Raw genomic sequence first — 15,254 nt, 5'->3', positions numbered from 1 at the left:
TTCCTGTGTAATACAATGTTTGCTGATTAAGGGAAAGGACTGTAATAAGGAGACTGCAGTTTCCAACAGATTGTTCTCCTTAGAAGGTGTGGTTTCTGGTTGTGGAGTAGTACTCTGCACAAGCACAATGTTAGCTTATACCCATTTCTAGCTTTTTCTTAGTGTGAGATGAAAGGTTGTGGCTTTTCTATTGTTGGGTCGGTTTTATTCAAAGTCTTAGAGTCCAGGGTCCCTAGGAGCTACCAATGGATTTGTTCGTAAAAGCTGCCTTTGGGATCTAATCAAAAGTAAGTGAGGTTTAAAAAATATATTTATTGAGGTATAACTTACCATGAATTCATTCATTTTAAATGTACTGTTTGGTGAGTGTTGATATTATACAGTAGTGTATCTAGCTCCACAATCCCACTTTAGAACACTTTTTTCACTTCAAAAAGTTCTCATGTTTCACACTTAATTTTATCTATTATATCTATTTACCAACAACTTGGAAACCTTAGTACTATTTATAGCATTCAAAGCATTTTGGTCCATCGGTAATGATGCGTGCATGTACACACACATACTTGTAATCTGTATGTATGTGCTGTTTCTTTTGTGTATATATTTCTTAGACTTACGTTATCAGTTATATCTACATAAAGCCATTTATTTAGCTTATGCTTTGTAATGTATTTTTGGTCAGTCATGGCATATTCTATGATTTATATTTAGTATAAGTTTTGAATAATAAGAAAATTTTATTGAGATATAATTGACATATTAGTTTCAGGTGTACAACATAGTGATCACTGCATGTATACATTGTATACATCGCAGATTGGTTACCACAATAAGTTAGCATCCATCATCACACATAATTACAGATTGTTTTTTAATTTTTTTTTTTTTTTTTTTTTTAAAGAGAGGAGAGGGAGAGACAGAGAGAGAGAGAGAGGAGAGACAGAGAGAGAGAAGGGGGGAGGAGCTGGAAGCATCAACTCCCATATGTGCCTTGACCAGGCAGCCCTGGGTTTCGAACCAGCGACCTCAGCATTTCCAGGTCGACGCTTTATCCACTGCGCCACCACAGGTTAGGCCAGATTGTTTTTTAAAGACCTTTACTTATTGATTGATTTGAGAGTGAGAAACATCAATTTGTTGTTCAACTTATTTATTTACTTATTTATTTAATTTTTAGTGAGAGAGGAAGGTGGGGGAGAGAGAGACAGACAGACATCGAGCTGTTCCTGTATGTGTTCTGACTGGGGGTCAAACTGGCAACCTCTGCACTTCAGAACGATGCTCTAACCACCCACGCTATCTGGCCAGGGCATCGTTGCACTTCTTTATGCATTCATTGTTTGATTCTTGTATGTGCCCTGACTGATCAACCTTGATGTATTGAGACAATCCTCTAATCAACTGAGCTACCAGGCCAAAGCCTGATTTTTTTCTTACCAGAACTTTTAAGATTTATTCTCGCAGCACTTTTAAATTTAGTGCTCACAAAAATTAGGGGATATTTTATCGCTTTATTTTTTTTAATATCCCCTAATTTTTATGAGCAGTATATATAATTAGACTATTAGCTATTGTCACCATGTTGTACATTACAAGTAAGTCCCTGTGATTTACTACTCTATAACTGGAAGTTTATACCTTTTGATTACTTTTCACCCATTCCCCCCCAAAAAAACTTTTCAGTATGTATGAGTTAGGTTTTTTGTTATTAAAAGATTCCATATATAAATAAGATCATACGTTATTTGTCTTTAACATTTCTCTTAGCATAATGCTGTAAAGGTCCATTTATGGTGTCAGATTTTCTAATATCCCATTGTGTATGTATACTACTTTTTTTGTGTGTTTATTTCTTTATCTGTTGATTGACAGGTTGATTCCATGTCTTGACTTGTTAATAATGCTGCAACCAATGCACATGGGGGGTACAAACATCTTTTTGAGTTAGTGCTTTCCTTTCCTTTGGATGAATATCCCAAAGTAGAATTGGATCGTGTGCCTGGCCTGTGGTGGAGCAGTGGATAAAGCATTGACCTGGAATGCTGAGGTTGCAGGTTCAAAACCTTGGGCTTGCCTGGTCAAGGCACAAATGGGAGTGATGCTTCCTGCTCCTCTCTCTCTCTCTCTCTCTCTCTTTCTCTCTCTCTCTCTCTCTTCCCTCTCTAAAATGAATAAATAAAATAAAATAAAAGAATTGGATCATGTGCTAGGCCTTTTTTTTTTTTTTAAAGATTTATTAATTTTAGAAAGAAATGTGGGGGGATGAGTGGGAAACAGCAACTTATAGTAGTTGCTTCTTGTATGGGCCTTGACCAGGCAAGCCTGGGATTTTGAACCAGTGATGTCAGCATTCCAGGTGGACATTGTATCCACTGTGCCACCACAGGTGCAGGCTGTGCTAGTCCTATTTTTAATTTTTTTGTGGAACCTTTCTACTGTTTTCTGTAGTGGCTGCCCCAATTTACATTCCCACTAACAGTATACAAGGGTTCCTTTTTCTTCACATCCTCACCATTTGTTATTTATTGTCTTTTTGATAATAGTCATTCGGACAGGTGTTAGATGATTATCTCATGGTTTTGATTTGCACTTCTCTCATGATCAGTGATGTTGAATACCTTTTCACATACCTGTTGGCCATCTGTATGGCTTCTTTGAAAAAATGTCTATTCAGATCCTCTGCTCATTTCTTTTTTCAAACTAGAAGAGAAAAGTTATTCAGAAAATCACAGAGATAGAAAAAAATGAGCTGTAGGAAAAAATGGGGCTCAGGAAACAAGTCACAGAGGTGAAAGAAGAGCCCTCAGCTTAGCAGAGAGAAGGTCAAGGTGATGCCCCTCGGGAGGGAACGGCGCAGGCATGCTCCTCCTGAGAGAAGGAGCTGCCCATTTTTAAATTGGATTCTCACCCCCACCCCTGGTTATATGAATTCTTTATATAGTTTTTGGATATAAACTCCTTATCCAGATATATGATTTGCAAGTACTTTCTTCTTTTGGTAGATTGCTTTTTCATTCTGTTGATGGATTCCTTTGCTGTGCAGAAGCTTTTTAGTTTGATGTACTTTCATTTGTTTATTTTTGCTTTTGTTGCCTTTGCTTTTGGTTTAAAAAATTGCTTTTTAATCTTAATCACAGTTGTCATCTTCTGAACCCCAAAATCATCTTTCCAGATACATATTCTAACAGTAGCTTGTTAATACGTGTGATGGGATATTGTACACAAAGGAATTTGTTCTAATTTTCTTTCTTTTTTTTTTTTTTTTTCTGAAGCTGGAAACGGGGAGGCAGTCAGACTCCCGCATGCGCCTGACCGGGATCCACCCGGCACGCCCACCAGGGGGCAATGCTCTGTCCATCCGGGGTGTCGCTCTGTCACGACCAGAGCCACTCTAGCGCCTGGGGCAGAGGCCAAGGAGCCATCCCCAGCACCCGGGCCATCTTTTGCTCCAATGGAGCCTCGGCTGCGGGAGGGGAAGAGAGAGACAGAGAGAAGTGAGAGGGGGTGGGGTGGAGAAGCAGATGGGCGCTTTTCCTGTGTGCCCTGGCCGGGAATCGAACCCGGGACTTCCGCACGCCAGGCCAACGCTCTACCGCCGAGCCAACCGGCCAAGGCCTGTTCTAATTTTCTTAATCTCAAAACTATAGGATCCTTATTTACTGACTAAAATTTTAATTTCTTATGGTAGAGCTTTAAAAAACTTTCTAAGTGAGTCTTTTTAACCCTTTGTTCTGTTTCATAGCATTTGTTTATTTAGTTTTTTGTTTTTTTTAATGACAGACAGGAAGGGAGAGAGATGAGAAGCATCAGTTCTTCATTGCAGCATCTTTGTTCATTGATTGCTTTCTCATATGTGCCTTGACTGGGGGGCTACAGCAGAGTGAGTGACCCCTTGCTTAAGTCAGCGACCTTGGGCTCAAGTTGGTGAGCCTTGCTCAAACCAGATGAGCCTGTGCTCAAGTTGGCGACCTTGAGGTTTTGAACCTGCATCCTCCATGTCCCAGTCTGACGCTCTAGCCACTGCGCCACCACCTGATCAGGCTATTTAAATGTGTTTTTAAAATTTTTTATATTTATTGATTTTTAGTGGAGAGGGGAGAAAAAGAAACATTGATTTGCTGTTCCACCCATCTATAAATTCAATGGTTGATTCTTGTATGTGTCTGGACTGAAGACTGAACCTACAACCTTGGCACATCAGGATGATTCTCCAGCCAACTTCGCTAAGTTGGCTGCATGTTTCATAGCATTTAAATTAGATCAACTTGCCTGACCTGTGGTGGCACAGTGGATAAAGCATCGACCTGGAATGCTGAGGTCACTGGTTCAAAACCCTGGGCTTGCACTGTCAGGGCACATATGAGAAGCAACTACAAGTTGATGCTTCCTGGACCTGCCCCACCGTCTTTCTCTCTCCTCTCTAAAATGAATAAATAAAATCTTTAAAAATAAGTAAATAAATAAAGTAGATCAACTTATGATAACTTATCATTTCTTCAACTGCTTTTCTATGCCTTCTTTTTTTTTTTTTTTCCAGAGACAGAGAGAGAGAGTTAGAGAGAGGGATAGACAGGGACAGACAGACAGGAACGGAGAGAGATGAGAAGGATCAATCATCAGTTTTTTGTTGTGACACCTTAGTTGTTCATTGATTGCCTTCTCATATGTGCCCTGACAGGGGGGGGGGGCTACAGCAGAACGAGTAACCCCTTGCTCGAGCCAGCGACCCTGGGCTCAAGCTGGTGAGCTTTTTTTTTTTTTTTTTTTTTTTTTTGCTTAAACCAGTTGAGCCCGCACTCAACCTAGAGACCTCGGGGTCTCGAACCTGGGTCCTCCGCATCCCAGTTCGACGCTCTATCTACTGTGCCACCACCTGGTCCGGTTATGCCCCTTTTTTTGAAATCATGTTTTTTCTCCTTTATCTCAAAATCATCTCACCATTGTTTCAAAAAAGCCCATATATATATATTTTAGGTTTTATTTATTGAATTTTAGAGAGAGGAAAGAGAAAGAAAGTGGAGGAAGGAGCAGGAAGCATCAACTTGTAGTAGTCGCTTCTCACATATGCCTTGAACCGGGCAAGCCTGGAGTTTTGAACTGCCCACCTCAGCGCTTTGAACTGCCCAGGTCAGCACTTTAATCACTGAGCCACCTCAAGTCCAGCAAAAGCCTATCAGAGTCAGGCTTAATAGCCCTGCTCAAACAGCAAATCGATGACTTTCAGACGGTAGAAAACTGGTAATACAAAAGGATTTTTTTATGCAGATTACTGTTTCCATGTGACCAATTGCCCAAACCTTATTTCTTATTTTAGGTTTTATTGCAATGGAGCTCAGTGATGCAAATTTGCAAACGTTAACAGAATATTTAAAGAAAACTCTTGATCCTGACCCCACCGTCAGACGTCCAGGTAAAGAGAATAAATAAATATTGTTTTGTGGTTGATTTATTCTTAAAGGACAGGTGAAGGAAACCTTTGTGCAGTCTGCTCTTTGTAAATTAAAAAGATTTACACTTGGATTGTCAGTTAATTTTTTATTCTCTAGCCTTAGAGTGTGTGATTGGCTTATTAACAACTGTTATAACATATAGTGGTGTAGGTTGTTGTTTTTTAATTGATTTTCGAGAGAGAAACATTAATTTGTTGTTCCACTTATGCATTCATTGGTTGATTTTATTTAAAAAAAAATTTTTTTTTTAAGATTCATTCATTTTAGAGAGAGAGAGAGAGAGAAGGTGGAAAGGAGCAGGAAGCATCAACTCCCATATGTGCCTTGACGGGGCAAGCCTAGGGTTTCGAACCGGCAACCTCAGTGTTCCAGGTCAACGCTTTATCCACTGTGCCTTGGTTGATTCTTGTATGTGCCCTGACTAGGGATCGAACCTGCAATCTTGGCATATCAGGATAATGCTCTAACCAACTAAGCTACCTGGCCTAGGTGGTCAGTGGTGTGGGACTTTTTTTTTCAGTTGTTTTTATTTAGTAAAATAGCTTTTATACAGCCTCTTCTACAATAAAAAGTATTAGTATGTTTAGAATGCTTTGTACCTTCACCTTTTTGAAATTGCCCACACCTGCCAGTTTTAGATAATTAGGGCATAGAGAAGAGAGTTAATTGCCTAAAAAGTGATTAAGTGAATGAAACCAGGCAATCAAACACTGTGTCTTAACTCCATGCTGGGTTTGATTTAATTAATATATCTATTTTAAGATCTAGGATTTTCTTTCTTGCTTCCTCCCTAATATGACCGGTTTCCATTAGAAACTTAGTATAAACTTAGACTTGCAAGCTCAGATACCCACAGGAGTCAGATGTGAGGGTAAGTGAGGGAGGTAGGCCAAATGGGGACTGGTATGCCTTAGTTAAGGGGAAAATATTGTTTGGAACCAGCTAACTTTGGGGGATTCAAGCCAGTTTTGCAAGGTCAGATTTCTAGCTTTACTTGAAAAAAAAAGGCTATTTATATAAATGTTCTCATTTTAAAATGATAGCAAGTAGTACCTTCAAACAATTTTGAAAGTTGTAAAGATCAAACTAATTTTGGGGGCCATATATGTCCTGTGAGCAGACGATCCTTGATGTAAGCCATAGTAACCAGAAATACTCTTTTTTTTTTTTTTAATTTTTCCAAAGCTGGAAACGGGGAGGCAGTCAGACAGACTCCTGTATGTGCCCGACCGGGATCTACCCGGCATGCCCACCAGGGGGTGATGCTCTGCCCCTCTGGGGTGTTGCTCTGTTGCATCCAAAGCCATTCTAGCGCCTGAGGCAGGGCCACAGAGCCATCCTCAGCGCCCGGGCAATCTTTGCTCCAATGGAGCCTCGGCTGTGGGAGGGGAAGAGAGAGACAGAGAGGAAGGAGAGGGGGAGGGGTGGAGAAGCAGATGGGCGCTTCTCCTGTGTGCCCTGGCCGGGAATCGAACCCGGGACTCCTGAACGCCAGGCCGACGCTCTACTGCTGAGCCAACCAGCCAGGGCTACCAGAAATACTCTTAATCTACTACTTCAGAATTTACATGCTCATGAAAAGGATTTTTTTTTTTTTTTACAGAGAGAGAGTCAGAGATGGGGACAGATAGAGACAGACAGACAGGAACAGAGAGAGATGAGAATCATCAGTTTTTCGTTGCGTGTTGTGACACCTTAATTGTTCATTGATTGCTTTCTCATATGTGCCTTGACCGCGGGCCTTCAGCCAACCAAGTAACCCCTTGCTCGAGCCAGCAACCTTGGGTCCAAGCTGGTGAGCTTTGCTCAAACCAGATGAGCCCGTGAAAAGGATTTCTGAAGGACCTCATGAGGGCACAAATGAATTCATGTGTGTATCATATTGATGTTATATATAATAAATAGAATTATAAGCATGTTAATGCATCTGTCCTATTCTAGAAAAGCCTTTGTGATTTCCAAGAGAGATAATTTGTGATCTTCCTATAGTGCTTAAAGAAGTAATGTATTCTTGCTCTGACTAGTGGTGGCGGCACAGTGGATAAAGTGTCAATGTGGGAAGCTGAGCTCCCTGGTTCAAAACCTGGAGGTTACTGGCTTGAGCAAGGGCTTGCCAGCTTGAGTGTGGGATCATCAACATGATCCCAAGTTTACCAGCTCTGGCTTGAGCAAGGGGTTGTTGGCTTGCGTTGAGCCCCCACCCCCACCCCCCATCACGGCATGTATGAGAAGCAATCAGTGAAAAACAAGTGAAGCAACTATGAGTCAATGCTTCTCACTCTCTCCTTGCTCCTCTCTATCTCTCCTTTCATTCCTCTCCCCTCTCTCTGTCTCCTCGCTTCTCACTCCTCTCTACTGTCTCTCTCATTCCTCTTGCTCCTCTCTCTTCCCCCCTTCCTTCCTCTCAAAAAAAAAAAATAATAATGTGTTCTTGGATAAAGAAAAATTACTGGCACTAATCTTCTTGGATTTTCCCAGGAAGCCTCTGTCAACATTATTAAAAGTTATTTTTAATGATTGTGTCTTTTTTATTTTTATTTTTCTGAAGCTGGAAACAGGGAGAGACAGTCAGACAGACTCCCGCATGCGCCCGACCGGGATCCACCCGGCACGCCCTCTAGGGGGCGATGCTTTGCCCATCTGGGGCCCTTGCTTCGTTGCAACTGGAGCCATTTTTTAGCACCTGAGGCAGAGGCCATAGAGCCATCCTCAGTGCCCAGGGCCAACTCGCTTCAATTGAGCCAGGACTGCAGGGGGGGGAGGAGGAGAGAGAGAGAGAGAGAGAGAGAGAAGTGAGAGGGGGAAGGATGGAGAAGCAGTAGATTGACACTTCTCCTGTGTGCCCTGGCTGGGAATTGAACCCGGGACATCCACATACCGGGCTGACACTCTACCACTGTGCTAACTGGCCAGGGCCAATAATTGTGTCTTTTTTTGTATTTTATTTTATTTATTTATTTTTCTGCAGTTGGAAACGGGGAAGCAGGCAGACAGACTCCCACATGCTCCCGACTGTGATCCACCTGGCATGCCTACCAGGGCGCAATGCTCTGCCCATCTGGGGCATTGCTCTGTTGCAACCAGAGCCATTCTAGTGCCTGAGGCAGAGGCCATAGAGCCATCGTCAGCGCCTGGGCCAACTTTGCTCCAATGGAGCCTTGGCTGCGGGAGGGGAAGAGAGAGACAGAGAGGAAGGAGAGGGGGAGGGGTGGAGAAGCAGATGAGCGCTTCTCCTGTGTGCCCTGGCTGGGAATTGAAATCCTGCATGCCAGGCCGACGCTGTACCACTGAGCCAACCAGCCAGGGCAATTGTGTCTTTTAAAGTCAAGATACTACAGATATTGTTTTATGAATGCAGGACACAGTGTAGGAATAAACTGTTTCTGGGAAGAGTTATGAACACAAAACTTGGGGTTCGGTGGTAGACTGACTCAGCATCTTGATAAAATGATGTGAAGGTAGACTGACTCAGCATCTTGATAATGTGATTTGGAGGTAGCTGTGTGTAGTGGATCCCAGCTTACAGATAAACCACTATACTCCATGAGTAATTGAGATGTGACAAAGGTAAGAACTAGAAGACATTTTGAGGCTCACTGAGTATAGAAACATGTCAGTATGACTACTGTGAGCAAGTTGAGGGAAATGAATACAGAAAGGAATAGACTTAAACTCATGAGAAAATTGCTTGTGGGATATTTGTTACAATTTAAGAAAGACCTGGCAACCTATATGGGCTTTCCACCAAATCACGGATAACCATGTGTTGCCCTATACAAAATGTTGACCACTAAGGAAACAGTGAAAGCCTAATAGACTCAAAAGAAACCATGTTTGCTACTTTCAAACATGTTTCAGTTCATTTCTCATCTTTCAAGAAAGGCATGGTGGACACAAAGCAGAGAAGGTTTGAGGATAGAAGTTAAACTCTTGGGATTCAATTCAGAAAGAATAAAAGTGTTAAATCATATTGTAGAAAAGAATAGTAGATGCTGACTGCAGATATTTTCAATAAATATTGGATCCTTGGAATGAGTGAGGCTCCAGATAGGAAAAATTAGCCTTGGCAGGATAGCTCAGTTGGTGCAGAGGATGCCAGTTTGATCCCTGGTCAGGGCACATCCAGGAACAGATCACTGTTTCTGTCTCTTTCTTGCTCTCTCCATGCCCCTGTCTCTCACTCTCTCTTTGCCTCTCTAAAATCAATAAAATAAATATTTTTTTTAAAAATAGGAAAAATTTAAAAGAAAAATTAGAAGTGCTATGAACCTTCACTGTGTGATCAGTAAACCTAGGAGATTTACTATTCCTAAGTGTATTGTGAGTTTAAATGTGTGTTAAAATCTTTGTATAGGCCCTGGCCGGTTTGCTCAGTGGTAGAGCGTCGGCCTGGCATATGAGAGTCCCAGGTTCGATTCCCGGCCAGGGCACACAGGAGAAGCACCCATCTGCTTCTCCATCCCTTCCCCCTCCTTCCTCTCTGTCTCTCTCTTTCCCTTCCGCAGCCAAGGCTCCATTGGAGCAAAGTTGGCCCCGGGCGCTGCGGATGGCTCCATGGCCTCTGCCTCAGGTACTAGAATGGCTCTGGTTGCAGCAGAGTGACGCCCCGGATGGGCAGAGCATCGCCCCCTGGTGGGCGTGCTGGGTGCGTCCTGGTTGGGCGCATGTGGGAGTCTGACTGCCTCTCCGTTTCCAGCTTCAGAAAAATACAAAAAAAAATCTTTGTATAAATTTATTGCTGGTAGCCTGACTAGGCAGTGATTGCACAATGGATGTCATATTGGCCTGGGACACTGAGGACCCAGGTTCGAAACCCTGAGAATCACCAGCTTCAGTGCAGGCTCACCTTCTTGAGCTTGGGGTCACTGGGTTGAGTGTGGGATCATAGACATGAACCCATGGTCACTGGCTTGAGCTCAAGGTCGCTGGCTTAAGCAAGGGGTCACTGGCTCGGCTGTAGCCCCCTGGTCAAGGCACATACGAGAAGCAATCGATGAACAATTAAGGTACCACATCTATGAGTTGATGCTTCTCCTCTCTCCCTTCCTGTCTGTCTCTCTCTCTCTCTCTCTCTCTCTTGCACATGCAAAAAAAAATGCTTGTATTAGAAATGCTTCTTTTAAGAAGAAAACTGAAGTCTAATATAGTTGAATAAGGACTGCACAAAAACTGTTTTCAGTAATGAAATATTCTAGCTTTGTGATCTTTGACTAATTACTTAACCTCAGTGGCCTTGTCTTTAAAACGAAAATATTACCTACCTCTCTGGGTAGTAGTGGCAGCTTAATGAAATAATATATGTGAGTAAACCACCAGACCTGTACATTAATAGTAACATATTAGCATGGATTAACTCATCTAATCTTCCAGTAGTACTGTAAAAGAATTATTACTGCCGTTACCAGTAGTACTAATAATGATCCTTCTGGAACAAGACAGGGTGTGTAACTTTTGCCCTAAAGTCACTTAATCTTTCTGAGAAGCAGATTCTCTTTCAGATGGTGTAGTCATCTGATCCCTTTATAAGTTTGTGAGAATCAGGTGAGTTAAGTGATTTGAAAACTGAAGTATTATGTAAATTTAATACAACATCATATATAGTCCAATAGATTAGAAAAGTTAGGCCCAGTTCTCCCTTGATAGATTCTCTAAAGAAAAATATCATTATCTTTTCATTTTTTGATGCTTCAATCAGATATAAATGTATAGTATGCATATACATAAAGTGGAAAGATTTGATTATAGTAACAAACCTAACATGGAAATTCTTTTACAGCCGAGAAGTTTCTTGAATCTGTAGAAGGAAATCAGAATTACCCACTGTTGCTTTTAACATTACTGGAGAAGTCCCAGGATAATGTTATCAAAGTGTGTGCCTCAGTGACATTCAAGAACTATATTAAAAGAAACTGGAGAATTGTAAGTATTTTGTGAATACAGTACATAGTTTAATACTCTGTACATTTATAATGTTTATATATGCAGTGTTCCTGAAAGATTCAAAGACAGATTAAATATAAAATTAAACATTTTTAATAGTAATTTTTAAAATTAATTTATTTTTTTATTTTTTAGAGAAGAGAGACAGAGAGAAAGAGAGGGGGCGGGGGGTGGTGCAGGAAGCATCAACTTCCATATGTGCCTTGACCAGGCAAGCCCAGGGTTTTGAACAGGCGACCTCAGCGTTCCATGTTGACGCTTGATCCACTGCGCCACCACAGGTCAGGCTGAACAGGACCCTCCTTAACAAAATATTAGCAAATCAAATAAAAAAGTGGATAAAAGTAAACACATGACCAAGTGGGACTTATCCCCGGTATGTAAGACTTGTTCAGCATTCAGCATCATGACTTGGGGTAGTGAACACACAATACAATATATAGATATAGAACTGTACATCTGAAACCTGTATAATTTTATTAACCAGTGTCACCCCAATAAATTCAATAAAAAAGTAAAAAAAAGTTAATGCAATCTATCACATCTGTAGACTAAAAAAAAAGAAAATCACATGATCATACCAACAGATACAGAAAAAATTGACAAAAATCTAGCACCCATTCATGATAACTCTTAGAAAAGGGAATAGAGGGGAATTTTCTTGATAAAGACTATCAACCCTGGCCGGTTGGCTCAGTGCTAGAGCGACGGCCTGGCATGCAGGAGTCCCGGGTTCGATTCCCGGCCAGGGCACACAGGAGAAGCGCCCATCTGCTTCTCCACCCCTCCCCCTCTCCTTCCTCTCTGTCTCTCTCTTCCCCTCCCTCAGCCAAGGCTCCATTGGAGCAAAGTTGGCCCGGGCGCTGAGGATGGCTCTATGGCCTCTGCCTCGGGCGCTAGAATTCTAGGCTCTGGTTGCAGAAGAGCAACGCCCCAGATGGGCAGAGCATTGCCCCCTGGTGGGCGTGCCGGGTGGATCCCGTTCGGGCGCATGCAGGAGTCTGTCTGACTGCCTCCCCATTTCCAACTTCAGAAAAATACAAAAAAAAAAAAAGACTATCAAAAAACCTACAGCAGACCTATTTCATGGTGAGAAACTTGGAGCTTTTCCACTAAGATCAGATACAAAGTAAGGATGTCCCTTCTCACCATTTATTTCAACATTGCATTGTAAGTCTTTGCTAATGCAGTAAGAAAAGGAAATAAAAGGTATACCAGTTGCAAAGGAGGACATAAAACTATCTTTGTTCACAGGTGGCATGATTGTCTATATAGAAAATATGAAAGAACTGACAAAAGTTAAACAAAATACTTTCCCAAAATTTCTGTTGTTTCATTTGCATTCATATAGATTACTTCAACTTGATAACCCAGGTTGCTAGAGAGTTGTGAAACTTGGTTTTAACCTCCATCTTTGGTTGAAAATTAGCTCATTGTCTCCTGAAGAGACATGTGGGAGGACACACTCTTAATGAATAATTGAAGCAGTTTCCATTGTGGACTGGGAAAAATTATATAAAGCTGAAAACTGCATTATATATATGAAAATTTATAGAATGTAAAATAATTTTGAAGTTTTTGATAAGAGATTATGCTTTATATCTTGTGGGATATGAAACTATATACTGATTTTAAGGTGAATCTAATTGTCCTATAAGTTTAATAATATTATAAAATTATTATAAATGAAGAAACAGGTATTTTCCACACCTTAGCTTAGGACCTCAGGGTTTTGAACCTGGGTCCTCAATGTCCCAGGCCAATCAGTACTCTATTCACTGCACCACTACTGGTCAGGCGACCTTCTGAATCTTAAAACATTTAAAAATCCCTTCTTCTACCTCTATCTTTTTTTTTTTCTTTGTATTTTTTTTGGTATTTTTCCGAAGCTGGAAATGGGGAGGCAGTCAGACAGACTCCCGCATGCACTCGACTGGGATCCACCCGGCATGCCCACCAGGGGGCGATGGCTCTGCCCATCTTGGGGCGTCCCTCTGCCGCAGTCAGAGCCATTCTAGCGCCTGAGGCAGAGGCCACAGAGCCATCCTCAGCACCCGGGCAAACTTTGCTTCAGTGGAGCCTTGGCTGTGGGAGGGGAAGAGAGAGACAGAGAGGAAGGAGAGGGGGAGGGGTGGAGAAGCAGATGGGCGCTTCTCCTGTGTGCCCTGGCTGGTAATCGAACCGAGGACTCCTGCACGCCAGGCCGATGCTCTACAACTGAGCCAACCGGCCAGGGCTTTTTTTTTTTAAACTTTAATTACCTCTATCTTAATTTGTAAAATTAGTGAGACTTCCTGAACCCATATGGGTAATGTAGTCCTGGATGTAAACTCATAATGGTCAAGAGGTTTTCATTGAAAAGACCTTTGACTTAAGGTGAGAGTCAAAATTGAAGCTTTTGAAGATGAGTGTAGGTGAAGTAGCATATATAAAGATCTTAACCACATGTTCTGATAAGTTTACATATAAAACTGTGAGCCTTAATGGGCTTCTGGGAGTCAAGCTCATTAATTTGTATGTAAAATATTTGCGTTCGGTATGGAATGTATGTTTTTCTGTTCTAAGGGTTCTTGTTTTCATAAGATTATTAAAGGAATCTGACCCATTCATGTAGAGCAGTGGTAGTCAACCTGGTCCCTACCGCCCACTAGTGGGCATTCCAGCTTTCATGGTGGGTGATAGCAGAGCAACCAAAGTATAAATAAAAAGATAGATTTAACTATAGTAAGTTGTTTTATAAAGATTTATTCTCCCAAACTGAGCGAAAATCCGACATAAAGTACTTGGTAAGTAATTATTATTATATGCTTTAACTTGCTGTAATTCTGCTTTATAAATTTTATAAAAGTAAAGTTACTTCCCTACTTTATAAATCACCATTACTGTGGAACCGGTGGGCGGTTAGAAAATTTTACTACTAACAGAGATACAAAAGTGGGCGGTAGGTATAAAAAGGTTGACTACCCCTGATGTAGAGGGAAGGCCCTACCTTTCTCTGTGTTTTTCTTAAAAAACCAGGAAACAAATGGTTCTGTTTTATCCACACACCCATCTGGTCATGGACATGAATTTTATGTTACTTGCTCTTGGATGTTTTGCTTTTAGGTTGAAGATGAACCAAACAAAATTTGTGAAGCCGACAGAGTAGCTATTAAAGCCAACATAGTTCACTTGATGCTTAGCAGCCCAGAGCAGATTCAGAAGCAGGTAATGTAAGGCCCTGCTTTTTAGGTAGGCTTGTTTGTAGAGCTTTCCTCTAATTAATCTTTTTTCCTCCCCTCAGTTAAGTGATGCCATTAGCATTATTGGTAGAGAAGATTTCCCTCAGAAGTGGCCTGACTTGCTGACAGAAATGGTGAATCGCTTTCAGAGTGGTGACTTTCATGTTATTAATGGAGTCCTCCGTACAGCACATTCTTTATTTAAAAGGTATTGATGTGTAAACTTCTATTTTAAAATGCTTTTTTCCAAATGTTTTTACTTGTGTGAACAGTTATTTGTCTGTGACTATTGTCAGTTCATTACTGATTTTGTTTCTTAAGTAGGATGTTTATTTCATATTGCCCTATGCCCTGTGAAATACTTAGTCCTGTTAAACTGTGCTTGATTCCTTAAAAAGAAAACCCAAAAATTTCCTTTGAATTTCAGAAAGTTGTCTGGCCATATTTTTTACATTAATCTATCCTTGAATAAAGTCAGTAAATAAAAATTTGTAAATTACCTATTTTACCTTAATTTTCTAGATACCGCCATGAATTTAAATCTAATGAGTTATGGACTGAAATTAAACTTGTTCTGGATGCCTTTGCTTTGCCTTTGACTAATCTGTTTAAGGTATGGTAAAATATTTTGGTGATATTT

The 15,254-nt window shown here is 41.1% G+C and overlaps 1 protein-coding gene across 1 annotated transcript in view; it reads left to right on the top strand.

Annotated features, from left to right (window-relative positions):
• Positions 1-15,254, top strand: part of CSE1L (chromosome segregation 1 like) — a 58,978-nt gene that overhangs the window by 7,936 nt on the left and 35,788 nt on the right. Inside the window, exons 2-6 of the mRNA XM_066387554.1 lie at positions 5,318-5,413; positions 11,230-11,372; positions 14,499-14,600; positions 14,677-14,822; positions 15,137-15,227. Coding sequence (XP_066243651.1) covers positions 5,329-5,413; positions 11,230-11,372; positions 14,499-14,600; positions 14,677-14,822; positions 15,137-15,227 — 567 coding nt within the window. The 5' untranslated portion in view covers positions 5,318-5,328. The remainder of the gene's footprint in view (positions 1-5,317; positions 5,414-11,229; positions 11,373-14,498; positions 14,601-14,676; positions 14,823-15,136; positions 15,228-15,254) is intronic.

Source organism: Saccopteryx leptura, chromosome 5, assembly GCF_036850995.1.
Source record: "Saccopteryx leptura isolate mSacLep1 chromosome 5, mSacLep1_pri_phased_curated, whole genome shotgun sequence".
Taxonomy (NCBI): Eukaryota; Metazoa; Chordata; class Mammalia; order Chiroptera; family Emballonuridae; genus Saccopteryx; species Saccopteryx leptura.
Note: the sequence above shows the minus strand (reverse complement) of the source record. Positions and strands in the feature narration are given on the sequence as shown.